This window comes from Mus caroli, unplaced genomic scaffold (genome assembly GCF_978045245.1).
Source record: "Mus caroli unplaced genomic scaffold, Mus_caroli_1 scaffold_19, whole genome shotgun sequence".
Taxonomy (NCBI): domain Eukaryota; kingdom Metazoa; phylum Chordata; class Mammalia; order Rodentia; family Muridae; genus Mus; species Mus caroli.
This window is the reverse complement of record NW_028227274.1, coordinates 60,260,420-60,276,272: the sequence shown is the minus strand read 5'-3', so window position 1 is coordinate 60,276,272 and position 15,853 is coordinate 60,260,420. Positions and strand designations below refer to the sequence as shown.

The window sequence follows — 15,853 nt, the reverse complement described above, 5'->3', positions numbered from 1 at the left end:
ATTTATAGTTATGGTTTTTTGTTAGCAATATTGTTACTTTAAAAACATGTGCAGTGGGCTGGAGACACGGCTCATCGGCTCATCGGTTAAGAGGACTGACTGCTCTTTCAGAAGACCTGGGTTCAATTCCCAGCACCCACATGGCAGCTCACACCTTCTGTAACTCCAAGATCGACTCTCTCTCACACTGACATACATCCAGGCAAAACACCAAGGCACATAAAATAAAAAGAGATGTTTTTAAAATGTGTTCAATATTTATCAAGACCCGAGGAAAGGGGGGAGTGGACAGTTGTTCGTGGGTACAGATGAAATTTGGAGTAAATAGAGTGGATGGGATGTTCCGGAGACAAACATCGCGAGTGAACTGTGCTTTTTGAAATCACAGTAGGAAGTATATGAGTATTTCCCAGTAACAAAACAATTCAAACTGGGCACATTAAGGGGGAAAAGGATACTTCTGAGGCCATCGCTGTGAACAATCCCATTCTGCATAGTTCAAGTAACTTGTCCAAAAGCAGGGGGATGCGGGGTGGAGAGAGGGGGACGGACAGGGCAGAGGGAGGGGAGACTGGATGGGGATGGACGAAGAGAGGTGGGGGAGGGACCGGGGGGCAAGGAAGGGGGTGGGGCGACAAGACACAAGTTTTCTCCAGCATAGTTCACTCATTCCTGTTAGGCAGAACATATGAACTTAACCCACTCCCACCCTCTGTCAGCCACTTGTTTTCTTGGGGACTTACTTTGTTCCAGGCACAGTTCTTGCTTCCCCAAGAGCCAGCCATCCCAGCTCACCTTAAATAGCGCGTGGACTTCCTGGGCTTCATTCTCCAGGGCCCAGAGCCGTCTCCGTGCAGCTTCCTGTAAGGCTGCGTTGACACACCTCCTGGAGCGACTCTTCACACAGAATGAGAGCACCAGGTCTGAAAGAGAACAGAGATGCAAGGCTGGACGCACAGTAGGGGCGGAGGGGTCAGGGGATGTTTCCCCTACAAGCCCTGAATTGGTGTCCTCCACGGACAATAGATCAGAGTAGGTTAAAGGAGCATCCAAGCTCCCTTTCAAGTGCGCCCCCTAGGGGTAGGGAAAGACACTGAAGGCCAGCAGGGCTCAGGAGAGGTGCACAGTGGTTACTTCTATGTGTGTGCGAACATAGAACCAGCCAGGGCAGACATTGATTCCAGCGGATAATGTGCAAACATTCGGAACGAAAAACACTTTATCCAAACTGAAGGGAATGTGTTTACACAACAAGTTTATAATAGGTAATAAACATTTTCTTATGAGTTGTACAGTGGTTTGAAGAGAAATGATCTCCATAGATTAATGTGTTTGAATGCTTGGCCCATAGTGAGTGGCACTATTACAGGAAGTGTAAGTCACCATGGAGTGACACTATTGGAGGACGTGTGTCACCATGGGAGCGGGCTTTGAGGTCTCGTATGCTCAAGCCCAGTATGGCACACAGTCACTTCTGCTGCCTGCAGATCAAGATGTCAGCTCTTTCTCCAGCACCATGTCTGCCAGCATGTTACCACGATGAGAATGGACTAAAGTTCTGAATTGTAAGCCAGCTCCAATTAAGTATTTTCCTTTGTTAGAGTTGCTTTGATCATGGTGTCTCTTCCCAGCAAGAGAAACTCTCACTCAGACAAGCTGTTTACACACATATTCCCGGCAACTTTCTCCGGCTCCATTACTAACGTTTCTCATGACAACCAAGGACGAAGTTAATGGCCCATCTTTAACTTCTTCAGAGTGCATGTTCTTTAAACAAACACTTCTTGAAGCCTCCTGGGAGTCTGTTTAGATGTGTGGGTATGACAACGAGTATAGATATCCCCTGTTCCCATGACTGATGCTAGGCAGGCATGAAATCAGCCTGCCTGGTATTCCTTTCCACGGAGAAAAGGACTGTGGATACAAGAACCTGTCAGAGGATCAAGAAACAGTGATATCCAGTTGCATGTGTGTTTGGAGCTGTCAGAAGAGGCCACACTGAATACTCCTTTGATGCAATAATTGTCCTTTCAGAAATACCTTCTTCAGATGTTAAGTACCCTTTTTGTTAATAATAATCCAACACAAGAAACAGAAGCATTGGAATGCATTCACAGAAACCTCTCTTTTCATCTGAACTTGTCTGAAACCAGATTTATAGAAATAGCCCCTATCCTGCACGTGCTGTCCACAGGATAGCTGGGACTCCACTCCACAAAAGGTCCATTTTTAACCTAAAGGCGCTGAAAGTGCTGTCTGTGGCTGCAGATCAAGTTTAAGGGATCTGCATCCAGCTAAAAGGCTTCTTCTTCCATTCAGATGCTCTCTGGCCTGTGTTCCCTCCAGCCCGCCCAGCCCCTTCCCATTTGGCAATTCTTCCCAGACTCCCTCTGGCAGCCCTACCTCTAGGATGAGTGATAACACAAACAAGAAGCCAAGAGAGGAGCCTCAGCACCTCAGGTTCAGGGCTTAGCTCTGCCCCTCAATGACTGCGCTACCCTGAGCAGTTAACAACCACCTCTGTGTGCTTGGTAGTCCTGCTAGAAAAACGGCTTTGGCCTGGGCTCGTAGGGCCTCACAGAGACTGAACCAACAATCAGGGAGCCTGTGTGGGATGGACCTAGGCTCTCTGTGTATATGTCATGGTTATGTAGCTTGGTCTTCTTGTGGGTCTCCTAACAGTGGGAGCACGGGCTGTCTCTGACTCTTGGTTTTGGGACCCTTTTCCTCCCACTAAGTTCCCTTGTCCAGCCTTGATTTGATGGGAGGTGCCTAATCTTATTGCAACTTGGTAAGTCATATTTGGTTGATATCCCTGGGAGGCCTGCCTTTTCTGAAGGGAAACAGAGGAGGAGGGGTGGATCTGGGTGTGGGGGAGGGGGTCCTGGAAGATGAAATGGAGGGGAAACTGCCATCAGGATGCACTATATGAAAGAGGAATTATTTTAAAAGGGAGAGAAAATGGTTTTGATAAAACCTGTTAAGTGGCTTGGTTTCTTTTAAATGATATAAATATATTTTTTCTTAGTTCCTGGCCCATATTAAATGTTCAATACATGCGAAGCTTCCCACCCATTTCCCTGCCCCCAGGAGCCCCCAAATTATGGCTCACCAATGTCCTCATCTGTTAACACTAATTAACCTTGATACTCTGACTTCTGTTCTGCCAAACTCCATCTTTCTCCTGCCTCCCAAAACCTGATGCAAACTCCCTCTTAGGATCTCTTACAAAATCATTGCTGCCCACTGGCTGTACCCTCAGTGTGACTTCCTTTATGGTATATGAACTCGTGTATACAAAATGGAAAAAAACCCTAAGATCTTTGAGATCTTAGTATTGAGAGCACAACCTCTGTGCAGGTGGGACCCTGTAGTACCGAAAATCACCACATGGGGCAGTAAGTCCATTTCACTCCCGTGAAGACGGAAGCACATTATATCCTATTTTAATCTTTCTGGAAGCTAGTCGGTAATCAGAATAATGCACTGATTCTGTGTGAGGTCGTCTGGCATAAAGCAAGGTTGGCAGCTAGCACCAAGTCTCCCACTTCCACACTGTGACCTTTCTGCAAGTTCAGCCTGCAGATTGGGTTTCACCTTGTGATACCCCATGTTCATCAGCTTTCAAACACTAATAAGGCAAAATGCTGACGTCGCTGCCATTCTAGAATGGCAGGTGGCAATTCAAGCTTACAGATGTCAAGCAGGTGACCCAAGAAAATAATGAGATTTTTCTCATTATTGCTAAGATGGCTTGTTATGCCCGATGACCCTTTTCGATCCCTGAGAGACACGTAGTGGAAGAGAACCAATTCCCACATTCTGCTGTGCATGTCCACACACATACAAATATACACAGATGCACAAGTAAATGTAATAAATTTCTAAAAAATAAAAATGGCATTTTGTCATAATTTTTGATAAGGAATAGAAAGAACCTGGTTTGGTAATTATATCTATTAACACTGTTTGTATCCTTAAAAATACCCAAAATGGAACTCATTCGCAAACTTTATGTCACAAGACAAGGTACATTTTTGGAAGGGTGTGGATCATGATAGCTACCAACAGGACAAGCTTGGTGACTATTCTTGGTTGTCAACTTGACTTTATCTGTATGAGCTAAAACTCAAGTGGCTGGATACACCTGTGAGGAATTTTCCTTGACTAAATCCTCTGAAGTGGGAAGACCCACCTTGAATCTAGATCTTTTGAGGTAAGGAAATCCACCTTAAATCCAGACCATACCTTCTGGTGGCAGCCTATACAAAGGACTTGGGAGAAGGAAGCTTTAGCTTTCTGTCTGCTTGCCCTCATTCTCACCAGCAAGGCCATTCCTTCACTGGCATTAAAGTCTACTTCTTTAGGATCCCAGCATCTACTGAAGACAGGTTAAGACATCCAGCCTCATGGACTGAACAACTGTTAGACTGTCAGACTTTATGGTGGTAGACAGCCATTGTTGGCCTAACTGGACCACAGCCCCTTTGTATACAAACCCCTTTATATAGTCTATCAATTCTGTTCCACTAGAGAACCCTGCTAAGAAAACAAGCGTTACGTTAAGCTTCTTCCTCATCACACATTAAGCATAGGACAGTCAAGTCACCTTCCCTTCTGAGACTCTGCCTTCTATCTGATAGGTAGCGATTTAGATGCCACCATACAGAAGAGACTGTGTAAGAAGAGGATCATGTCAGGCCTCCTGACACAGGATCTGCTCTCAAAATGGGCTCTCGCTAAGCCCAGTGAGGTGGTGCATACCTTCAATCCCAGCCCTAGGGAAGCAGAGACGGACAGATCTCTGTGAGTTTAAGGCCAGCCTAATCTAATCTAAGTAGCAAGTTCCAGAACTATCAGAGTCAAAAAGAAAAGAAAAATGGCCCTATGGTGGTTTGAATATGCTTGGCCCACAGGAAGTGGCACTATTAGGAGGTGTGGCCTTGTTGGAGTGGGTGTGGCCTTGTTGGAGGCAGTGCGTTACTGTGGGGGTGGGCTTTGAGGTCCTATGCGCAAGGTCTGCCCAGTATGGAAGAGACCCTTCTGTTGGTCACCTGCTGAAGCCAGTTTCCTGCTGCTGTCTTTGTATCAAGATGTAGAACTCTTGGCTCTTCTAGCACCAAGTTTACCTGCATGCTGCTATGCCATGATGATAATGGACTGAACCTCTGAACCTGTAGGCCAGCCCTAATTAAGTATTGTCCTTTTGAAGAGTTGCCTTGGTCATGGTATCCCTCCACAGTATGGAAACCCTAACTAAGACAGGTTCAAGATATCTGTTCACAGCAGTAAAACTGTAAGACAGGTCCCTACTACCATATTGCAGAAGCTATACTCCTGCCTATCCTCTGGTTTCTGCTGTAAAGTTTGTCTCAGTTACAGCATTTTCTGTAAAGTGAGAATTCTCTCTTTGCGAGTTTCACTGAAGTCTCAGAAAAGAGGACCTTCGGGGCTGGAGAGATGGCTCAGTGGTTAAGAGCACTGACTGCTCTTCCAAAGGTCCTGAGTTCAAATCCCAGAAACCACATGGTGGCTCACAACCATCCGTAACGAGATCTGATGCCCTCTTCTGGTGCATCTGAAGATAGCTACAGTGTACTTACATTAAATAAATAAATAAATAAATAAATAAATAAATAAATAAATAAATAGAGGACCTTCTGAGATATTCATTACTTGGATATTTTTCAGAATATTGATTTCCAAATCTTTTTAAATATTTTGCTTCTAAAATATTCACTCAGATTGCCTTCTATCCAGCCAATCTCATTCTATATACTCAGGTCTTGATCTCATTCTATCCAGGCAAGTCTTCATTTTATTATTCATTTATTTAAGAAATATCTACTCAGAACCTAGAATATATAAGAGACCATGATAAGCATTATCTAGAATATAAACAGGTCCCCCGCATATTCATTTCTCAATCTGTGTCTTTGTTATATATTTTCTGGACACCAACTGCATACAAACTCTTTAAGGTACCATGTTGAATGTGCACTTCATTTTAAATTTAACCCTGCCCCCTATCACCTGAAAAATCTAATCAATGATATGTTTCTCTAATCCAAAAATTATATATGGAGTTCCTGACCTGTGCCAAATTCTAAAGAGCTTTGAGTAAGAGCCTGGAAGATTTGTTAATGTGCTAATATGACACACACACACATACACATGCACACACATACAAATATGCACTTGGAGGTAACAAGAGACAAGGGCAAGTGGGGACAATCTGAAGATGGACAGATGAGGAAGCCCCCGAACTACTTACTCTGCATAGAAGTTTTTTTTTTTAATTGCACTTATCTTTGAGATTTAGATACCTTGGGTCATATTCTGTGGCAGGAAACATTTTCTCTTGTTTTCAAGTGAGGACGTGTCCTCAGTCAATCCAGGTGGATCCTTGGAAGAACCTTCTTTACCTGAAGAAAATAAACCAAAAGCTTGTCCGTTAACAGTGTACACGAGTCGGAAGTACAGATTGCAAGTTCCTACCAAGGGTTAGTGGTTTTCCCAGGACTAAGGGCCTTAAAGAATTACTATCACCATCGCCTTATAGCTACTTTGTAGCCAGCTGTTATCAAAGAACAGCCACGTATGCTATCTCAACCCTGCAGCAGCCTGGGTGTACCCGTTTCATTAAATATTCCCACCCAGAGGTCAAACTAAGTTCCAGGGCTTAGCGCACTGAAGATGCTCCAGGCATGTGGGGTCCATACAGATCATATGGCTCTAACTGCAGCAAGGTCTGAGAGGACTGGACTGGAGTGAGCAAGAATGATATTATTAAAGAGGTGGCTGAAGAACGGTTGTAATGTCCCATCTGCCCACAAAATCGGGACCTGTCTAAGAGTCTCTGTCCTCCCAGCTTTTAAAACCATTACTGTTTCTGTAGCTATAGAAGTAAAGGGCTGTAGCTATTAAAGAGTGCTTGCCTAACACTAACAGGCTCTGGGCTCCATCACAAGCACCACTGCCACCACCACCAAAATGACAGAAGACTCTGGGCTGATGCGAAGGCTCCGCAGGTAAAGGCCATGGAGCCTGATTCCACCAAACCTCCTGATTTCAATCCCCAGGACAGATGTGATGCCTGTAAGTTGTCCTCTGGCCTCTACACACACACACACACACACACACACACACACGCACACACATTCACACACACACACACACATTCACACACACATTCACACACACACACATTCACACACACACACATTCACACACACACATTCACACACACACACATTCACACACACACACACATTCACACACACACACATTCACACAAACACATACACACACACACATTCACACACACACATTCACACACACACACACATTCACACACACATACACACACACACATTCACACACACACACATTCACACACACACACATTCACACACACATACACACACACACACACATTCACTCACACATACATACACTCACACACACACACATACACACACACATTCACACACACACACTCACACACACACACATACACACACACACATTCACACACACACACTCACACTCACACACACAGGAACATTCACACACGCACTCATACACACTCACACAGAAACACCTACACACACTAGGCATAAATATATACTAAAATGGAGCTTCAGATTGGGACACGGGACGGGGACTGGGGTGAGGTGGGAGGAGTGGTATTTTGACTGCTTAAGGTAGAAAGGAGAGCAGAGAGCGCAACCAAAAAGCATGGAGAAGAAGACAAAAAGAGTGGAGACATTTACCCATTGCTTTAGACACAACAGTGTGCCCAGCCTCCACCCCTGTGCCATGCACAGTCCAGGGTAGTTCTTTCCTGCTGTGCTGCCCCAATGAATTATGCTCTCAGCATGGAGACCATCAAATAATACATAGTCAGTGACAGGTCTTCACACAGTATGGACCAGAGAACCCAAAATGTTGGATAACCCTGTAAGTCTGGCCTCTTTTATGGTATTGTCCAAATAAAAAGGAGCTTGAATCTTTAGTACATTAATTTTGGTCTCTGATCTTTGTCCTCTCAGGACAAAATTTCTCAAGAACTAAACCACTGGACCAGAACTGTTAAGCAGGACTGACTTCTAGGGGAAAAGGTTAGTGTTCTTGTCTCTACCAGTATTTCTGAGTCATTTATTTACTCTCCACAACTGTCTATAACATTTAGGTCAGAGGTGTACAGGCCCATCCAGTCTTGCCCTCTGGACCTGTGGTTTAATGGCAAGGTCCATACAAAACTCAAGCCGTCACAGCCACCCTAGCTAGTGCCAAACTGCAGGTCCTCATCCCACTGCCAGAAGGCTTGGTTTCTCTCCACTGTGGGCCTCCATGTGGCATCTTAACACCAGGGGTCTCTCCCTATCTTCGCGGTGGGAGCAGTTAGCAAGGTTGACATACAAAATGGGTGTCAGCTTGAGTCCACAAAAGAACATGCAGCTCTTCGTTCAGGAAACACTGTTAGCTGCTCAGGGCTGAAAGCTAGACAGCCTAGTGGGAAATCTGGCAGTGGTGAGTTAGAGCCGAGCAGGAATCAGAAGTAACCAAAGCAGGTGGGTGGTGGGAATCATAAGACATGAGAAAGAGCACAAATCAGACTGATGAAATGACATTGGACAGGGTGTTTGCCTCATCCACTTCTGGGGTCTTGTATGTGTCTGGTTATAAGAGAAGGAGGTGACCAAATCAGAGCTTCTGAACCCTGGTTGTTTATTTGAGTCATACATACATACATACATACATACATACATGTATACATACATACATACATGTATACATACATACATATGCATACATACGTGTATACATATATATGTATGCTTGCAACTTCTGCTTCAAATGATCCAACAGTGTCCTCTTCACTCTAAGAATTTATGATACACACGCGTGTGTGCACATGCGTGCAAGCGCGCGCGCTTACACACACACACACACTACAAATACAACAAATCATTTTTTAAAACTTTGAAGAAGACCTGTTATTAAAATTAGTAGTTTTTTCATTCCTATGTGATATTATCAGCTTAAGGCAAGGTTAAGAACCGTGTAAGCAGATTGTGGTTCCTCGGATGTCATGAGTGTCTAATCAATTGTCCACTGAGGCTCTGCATTTCTGGCATTTCTAAATGGTGTTTCCATCACTGTCCGGAGGAGCACATTCGGAGAGTGGCAGTCGCTTTCCCTACCCTGTGACCACGTTTAACCATGTAGTAAACTCCCCCAAACGTCCTTTTCCTCTCCTACAGAGAGAATGTTTAATGTTAATCGCTTAATATCATTTAGTAGTCAGAATGCTTCTCTACCCCGAGATGCTCGCTTGCATTTGCCTAGAAACCTGGAGGAGGTATAGCTCAGGGTTCTCACTCTCACAGGCTCGCAGAGGTGAGCGGCTGCTGTCCCACCACAAAGCACTTGCTGTCCCACAGCCGGCCTACCCAGTCACTCATTAAATCCTTGCACAGAAAATGGTCTCTCTGACAGTTGCAGCCTGTCGAGTGAGCCTACTTTCAGGAGGGAAAGTCCAAAGTAATGACTCTGATGTGGGACACAGGTCACACAGCCTGTCAGGAGATGTGAGGCTTTGGAGAAGATAACCACAGTTTTTCAAACTGTGATTCGTTCATGGACATAAGCATTAAAATTACTTGAGCACTTTTTAAATTATGCTTTTTTGCATGTATAGGTGTTTTGCCTGCATGCGTGTCTGTGCACCACTTGCATGTCTGCTGCCTGCAAAAGCCAGAAGATCTCCTACAAAAGCCAGAGCATTTGATCATAGATAGTTGTGAATCACCTACTTGAGGGTACTGGGACTGAACCCAGGTCCTTTGGAAGAATAGCTGGTGCTCTTAACCAATAAACCATCTCTCCAGCTTGTAGGGACTTTTTATAAACAAAATGTCTGGATCTGGGAAGATAGCTCAGCAGTAGAGCACTTACCAAGCATGCTTGGGGCTGGGTGTTCAATACCCAGCCCTGAGAGTAGGGAAGATGGGACATTTTTGAAAGATGTCTCTAAAAACAAATTTACAGAAAATACAGATGAATGCCTGTGTAATTTAAGTTGCCAGTGGTTTCCTAAGCAACATGGGCAAAGACCTATCCTCCTCCCTGAAAAACAATGCATAAACTATAATGCATTAAGTTTAAGAACTTATGCTAGGGCTGGACAGATGACTCAGTGGTTAAGAGCACTGACTGCTCTTCCAGAGGTCCTGAGTTCAAATCCCAGCAACCACATGGTGGCTCACAACCAACTGTAATGAGATCTGATGCCCTCTTCTGGTGTGTCTGAAGGCAGCTACAGTGTACTTTCATATAATAAATAAATAAATCTTTAAAGAAAAAAAAAAAGAAACTTGAACGAGGAATACACAAGAAAACCCATGAGAAAGTTGCAGGGGGCGGGGCTGGAGGGATGGCCTCTCATTTGCATACACCTGTTGCTCTTGCAGAGGACCTGGATTTTATTCCCAGCACCCACACAACGGTTCACATGCATCTGTAAATCCAGTTTCAGGGGCTCTAGTGTTGTCTTCTGACCTCCTCGGGCACCATGCAGACATGTGGTACACCTACATACATGCCAGCAAAATGCATAAGATACAGTGAATAAATCTAACTGGAAAGTCCTTTTAATCTGTAGGAAATGAGCACACAGGGTAGCCATGCATGCTTGGAGGTAGAAGCCATCTTGCACAAGCTGAGCAGGTGGGTAGCCAGGCTTGGTATTTACGTACAGACTGTAGGGGCAGGAGAGGTGAGCTCTTTGTGGCAGGGTGAATTATGAGATGTATGTAAGCAGAGCAGAGCTTTGGGACGCTCTTGGCAGTGGAGCAGTATAATAAAAGTGTCTACTCTGCTAAGAGTAGCATAGGAAGGACCCAGAAAAAGAAGCAGAAGATTCGAAGAGGACAGAGGGGTGGGAGGGAAGCTGTTAGAGGATGGGGGCGGGGAGGGTGGGGAGCGGTGGGAGAGGAGTAAATGATACATTGTTTTGAAGTAAGAACAGAGAAGGAAGGCATCCTGACCTGCCAAATCCTGGCGATAATCACAAGGGAGAAACAATCACCACAGAAAACGAATCTGGGGAAATGTAGGCCGGGAAATGAGAGCTGACTTTACCAAGGTCACACAGCCAGTTATCGCAAGAGTCAGAGCTCGCCCAAATCACCGGGGCCAGACTTTGTTATTTCTACTACAGCGGCTGACCTAGGAACTCTAAGGTCAAAGGTCTCGGATGAGGAAAGCCTCTCCTTGCAGAAACCTGCTGGAGATGGAGCCCTTCCCTCTTCTCTTCCTATGGCTGCTTCTCTGATCCTTCTGCCGCCCCCAGCCATGAAGAAGATCAACCCTGAAGGTGCCCCCTGCATGCTCTTCATTACTTTATTACATTTTTCTCCCTTTGACCCAGCAAACACACCCACACCATCAGCAGTTTTTGTGAGGTAAGCCCACATCTCCTTGCTGGGGCAAAAAAAAAAAAAAAGACTGTAACTATAGTTACATCCATCCATATGGATGTAGCCCAGAGTATAATATAGAGGAGTGGGCAAGCAAGTTGTAGCATTGTGTTTACATTATTATTTTTTTTGCAATGACTTGGTGTGCATGAATAGTTAGTAAAGGGGAAAAATACAGATTGTGGACAAGGCTCATTATTCCAACGCTCTGTAGCGTCATAGAGTTGATAAGGTCACTCCATTCCTTTAAATCCTTGATGCTCTGTCTCTTACTGTGGGTATTCCCCTCCTCCTGTAATTACATCAATGTGTCAGTCATACTAGAAAGCCTGAAGAGAGAGTGGCAATGTCTACACACATCTCCCCTGCATCTTCTATATAAGAATTGCTGCCAAATCTCCTCAAAGAGGCGTTGGAGATAAGGAACAGTGACATGGCTTCCTTTGTGCTGTGAAGGGGGGGGGGGGACTTGTTGAACTTGTTGGTGACTAACAATGGCAAGAAACCCACAGCAGGGCAGTCACAGATACTGGCCAGGACCTGCTCCCCGCCTCCACCTCCACATGCTACTGGAAGATTTCTGCAGAAAGTGAGAAACATCACCAGGAGAAGCTACCAGTTGGGTCTACATGGGTGAACACAGCTTGCTGGGGCAGCCCAAGCCAGTTTCCATTACTAAGTCACCCCATGGCAAACCTGGGCAGCCATCCAGGATCCCACATTATCTCTAACCTTCTTCCTTGCCTCCCCACATAAGGACACGTGTTTGCTACTCACTCTTAACTCCCTCCTAAATAGACATAGTAGCGGAAGCAGCCAAAGAAACTAGACCTCTCTCCACTAGAGAGTAACACATTGGAGGTGAGGGGTGGCCAGTATTCGATAACAGTAGAACAGCTCGCTGACCATCACAGAATGTCATGTGCATGAGACACACTGTCCAATCTAATCCTCCCCAAGTTTCCTGTGATCGGCACCACCACTTGACGCCAGCACACTGCCAGATAACTGCTAGTCAAAGGTCTGACAGACTTCCCTAAGGTCATGCAACTGTTTGAGCCGTTCGTTCAGGAGAAGCTTCAGCCGTTCAGAGAAGCATCTCAGACTTTGTGACATTTCCCTAGGATCTACTGGGAAGCTGGGATGAAAATATTTACACCATCTGGCCTCAGATATCATCCCTAGTGACTTCCCTCAGGAAAAGCCTGGTGGGTGGAGAACACCTCAGGAAGAAGGACACGGAAATTCTGACAGAATAAATGGTAAGCCGGCTTCTGATGAAACAGTGAACCCAGGGGCCCAGCAGTGCCAGCGTGAAAAAGGCAAAGAGAATAAAATTGGTGGGTGACAGTGTCGTGGAACTTCAGGGACACCTTACCATGTCAGCTTCCTAGCTCTGCGCCGCAGAACTCTTCCCAAATGGAACTCCCAACAGCAGCAGAGCACCACCCAGAGAAGCTGGAGTTAAGCATCAGGGACAGAGCCCTGGAGTGCCTCCACTGGCAGCTTACAGCTTCAGATGACCCTCAGGTGACCAGTGGAACCCTGAGAATGTGGTGTGCTAGGGTCATCGAACTATCATTAATGAGGCCTGGCAAGCTACTATGCGTAATTGACTGTGTGCTAGGCTGTTTTCTAAGTCAAAAAGTGTAAACTTAAGGCCACCATAACCTTGTGAGGAGAGCATGATGTGGTATAAAATCCATGGGTGGGGAAGCCGAAACAGGGGCATTAAATAAGTTACTCAGAGTGGATAAAAGAGTCAAGCTCAAACTCAGATCTTTAGGCCTGAAAGCTGGAAGGGGCTGACCACAATGATATGTGCCTCCCTGGAGGTAAACTCAGTGCTAGACCTGGACCCCAGGTCCCTGACTTCCAGACCTGTGATCCCAAAGTAGCCCTCACTATGTCTGGTCCCATGGGGGTAACAAAGACAATGGGATTTGGGGGAAAGTTTGAGAAGTCTAGAAATTTTGGAGAGACGAAATGTGCCATGCCTTTTGTGACGTTTGGAGTTGGTCAGCTTAGTTTTGGGTGGGTCCTTGGTGTTTCTTGTCTAAGAAGTCCTTGCTGTTAGTGTCAAAGTGCGTAGGCCAGGACTTCTAGCTTGCTTGCTTCAGAGAGAGAGAGAGAGAGAGAGAGACCTTTTGATGAGCCCAGGTCACAAGATCATAGAGGAAAGCAGTCAGTCAAAGGAAAAGTCCTTGGTTAGGGGAACCTCCAAGTGGTACTCACCCAAACCATAGGAGTGCTACAGGGAGCCATGTGACCCTAATACGGTTGCAGAAAGATGCCTATCTCCCAAGCAAACTCTCAGCCAGCCCAGCCCTTCTCCCCTACAGCCACAGCTCCTCCAGATGAACATCCTACAGTGTAGGAAAATTTGCAGGGGCTTTCAACAATACGTCCAATTGTCCTGGTTCGCTGTGACCCACGGTCTGTATTTTAAAGCTGACCACGTCCCAGGAAAGCCCTCAGTCTCGGGCAAACCAGGAAGGCTGGTCACCGTGTGCCCAGATCGCTGGACATCTTCTTAGGACAATTTTCCATGACCTCAACTCTACCGGCCAAAAGCCACCACAACAGGTAGGAAGGAGGAACCCGCCCCAGTGTTTCCTCCGCAGCAGAAGCCCCGATGAAAATAGCGCCGAGTGACCCCGGCCAAATTGATGACCGTCGTGGGCTACAGAGGAACTCGCTACAGAGCCTTCTTCCTGTCCCAGGGAATCTTGGGAAGGAAGGAAGGCAGGAAGGGCTTAGTCACACACTAGGAGTGGCTGCCAAGGGCCGCCCTCACTCCCTGTCCACAAAGTACAGCCCCAGCACACAGCTCACTTCTTGGGGAAAGTAGATGCTCCGAAGACTTCATCGACCTTTTTATTGCTCCCAGAATGGGAAACTCCAAACTAGAGAAGGAAGAGAGGCAGCCAGAAATTACAGCCTTCTCCCAATCTTTGGAAGGACAGTTTTTCCAAAGCACCAACTCCCTGAGCCTTCCCTGGACCAAGCACTCTTGCCTGAGTCCTAGGCCAGATCCCCTCAGGAAACTCACCTGGGCCCCAGGGTAGACTCCGCTCCCCAGGGATACAGAAACAGCCACCCATGTGTGCACCATCCTCCCTGGGCCAAGGCCCCTGGGAGCGCCAGTCAGAAGAACCTTGGGAGCCTCCCATCGGTGGTGTCCCTCCTCCCCGCCTCCTCCCTGGCACACGAGGAGGGGGGACCGAGGCTGTTCAATGCACAATGCAGCCTTTGATATCCGGCCTGCAGTGGGGAGGCCAGGGAGGGTGGGAGGGGCCACCCAGCCTGTAGGCCAGATAGTCCTAGCACTGTCAGGCCTTGGCCTGGGGAGCGGCTCCTCCCTGCCTTGCTACAGATTGCTTCATGCCTATCAGGCTGTGGCACATTCCTCTCATTCTAGGATCCAGATGCAGGCTGGTTCTTGTGAGCGTGGCCGGAGCAGAGGAGGGCAGACAGCATCCCACGAGTCAAGGGTGTTGTTCTTGCTCTCTCCCAGGTGGACTTGGCCCGCAAACACCCCTGCCAGCTCTTAGAAAGCCTCTCTGCAAACGCTTCCTGGGATGTTTGGGAAAATCAGACCTGTAACTGAGTATCTGCAGGATCAGGAAGCCAGTACTGGCTGGCGAACTGTGTGGACTACACCAGCCCCCAGTTGTGGACAACCCTCCCCCTCTCCCCCAAAGTTCTGATGGGAGAGAATCCAGGAAATCACCTAGCGTTACCAAAGACTTGATGGCTGAAGGACCAGACTATGCAAAACATTTAAGGTGTCAGGCACTCACAAGAACTGGTCATGCTAGAACAACCTCTTTTCTGTTTCAGACGGTCAGTGAAGCAGGGGAGTTCATACCACACAAGGAGGTTGAGCCTCAGGGGAAAAAAAATCTCTCAGGAGATCACTTACAGGAGGGAGAGTGAACAGGCTGCATACCCACAAGACAGCTCAGGGGGCATGACTGCTCTAACAAGCCATTCACCCATTCACAGGATCACTGAGCACTGATTTCCCTCCCTACCCAGAGCAAAGGTCTGCAGGAACGCCCAAAGACAAGAAGGTACTTGCTGAGAGAGGCAGGGTCCTGGCTGGCTTGTGCCTCAGGCTCTCTGGAGATGGAACTTTCAGGTCTCACAGAGCTTTTAGAAAGGGCAGTGTCCTGGTCAGGTTTACATTCCGGGAGGAGCCTTGGGTGACAGTGTGAAGGACAAGAGGGTCCTGCAATAGTCAAGAGAGTCCTCAGCCTAGGGGCACACAGTACACAGAATCTCCAGCAGGCTCCCCTACTCCAGCTTCAAAGACTGTATGCTAATTGGTTATGTGTCCATCAGAGACTGTTTTCCAAGAACCA

General features: G+C 46.7%; 1 protein-coding gene across 4 annotated transcripts in view; it reads right to left on the bottom strand.

Moving 5' to 3' along the window:
* Sh3tc2 (SH3 domain and tetratricopeptide repeats 2) overlaps window positions 1-14,763 on the bottom strand; it is a 62,599-nt gene extending 47,836 nt beyond the window's left edge. For 2 of the 4 annotated variants that reach the window (XM_021150688.3, XM_085833464.1), the window contains exons 1-3: window positions 14,539-14,763; window positions 6,327-6,425; window positions 796-923 (exon numbers count right to left, since the gene is read on the bottom strand). In XM_021150688.3, the coding sequence (XP_021006347.2) occupies window positions 796-923; window positions 6,327-6,425; window positions 14,539-14,659 (348 nt within the window). In that variant the 5' untranslated portion in view covers window positions 14,660-14,763. Of the gene's footprint in view, window positions 1-795; window positions 924-6,326; window positions 6,426-12,864; window positions 13,671-13,721; window positions 14,193-14,538 lie in introns of those variants that run through there. The other 2 variants (XM_029472142.2, XM_029472141.2) reach the window with 2 other exon arrangements.
* Between the last annotated feature and the right edge of the window lie 1,090 nt (window positions 14,764-15,853).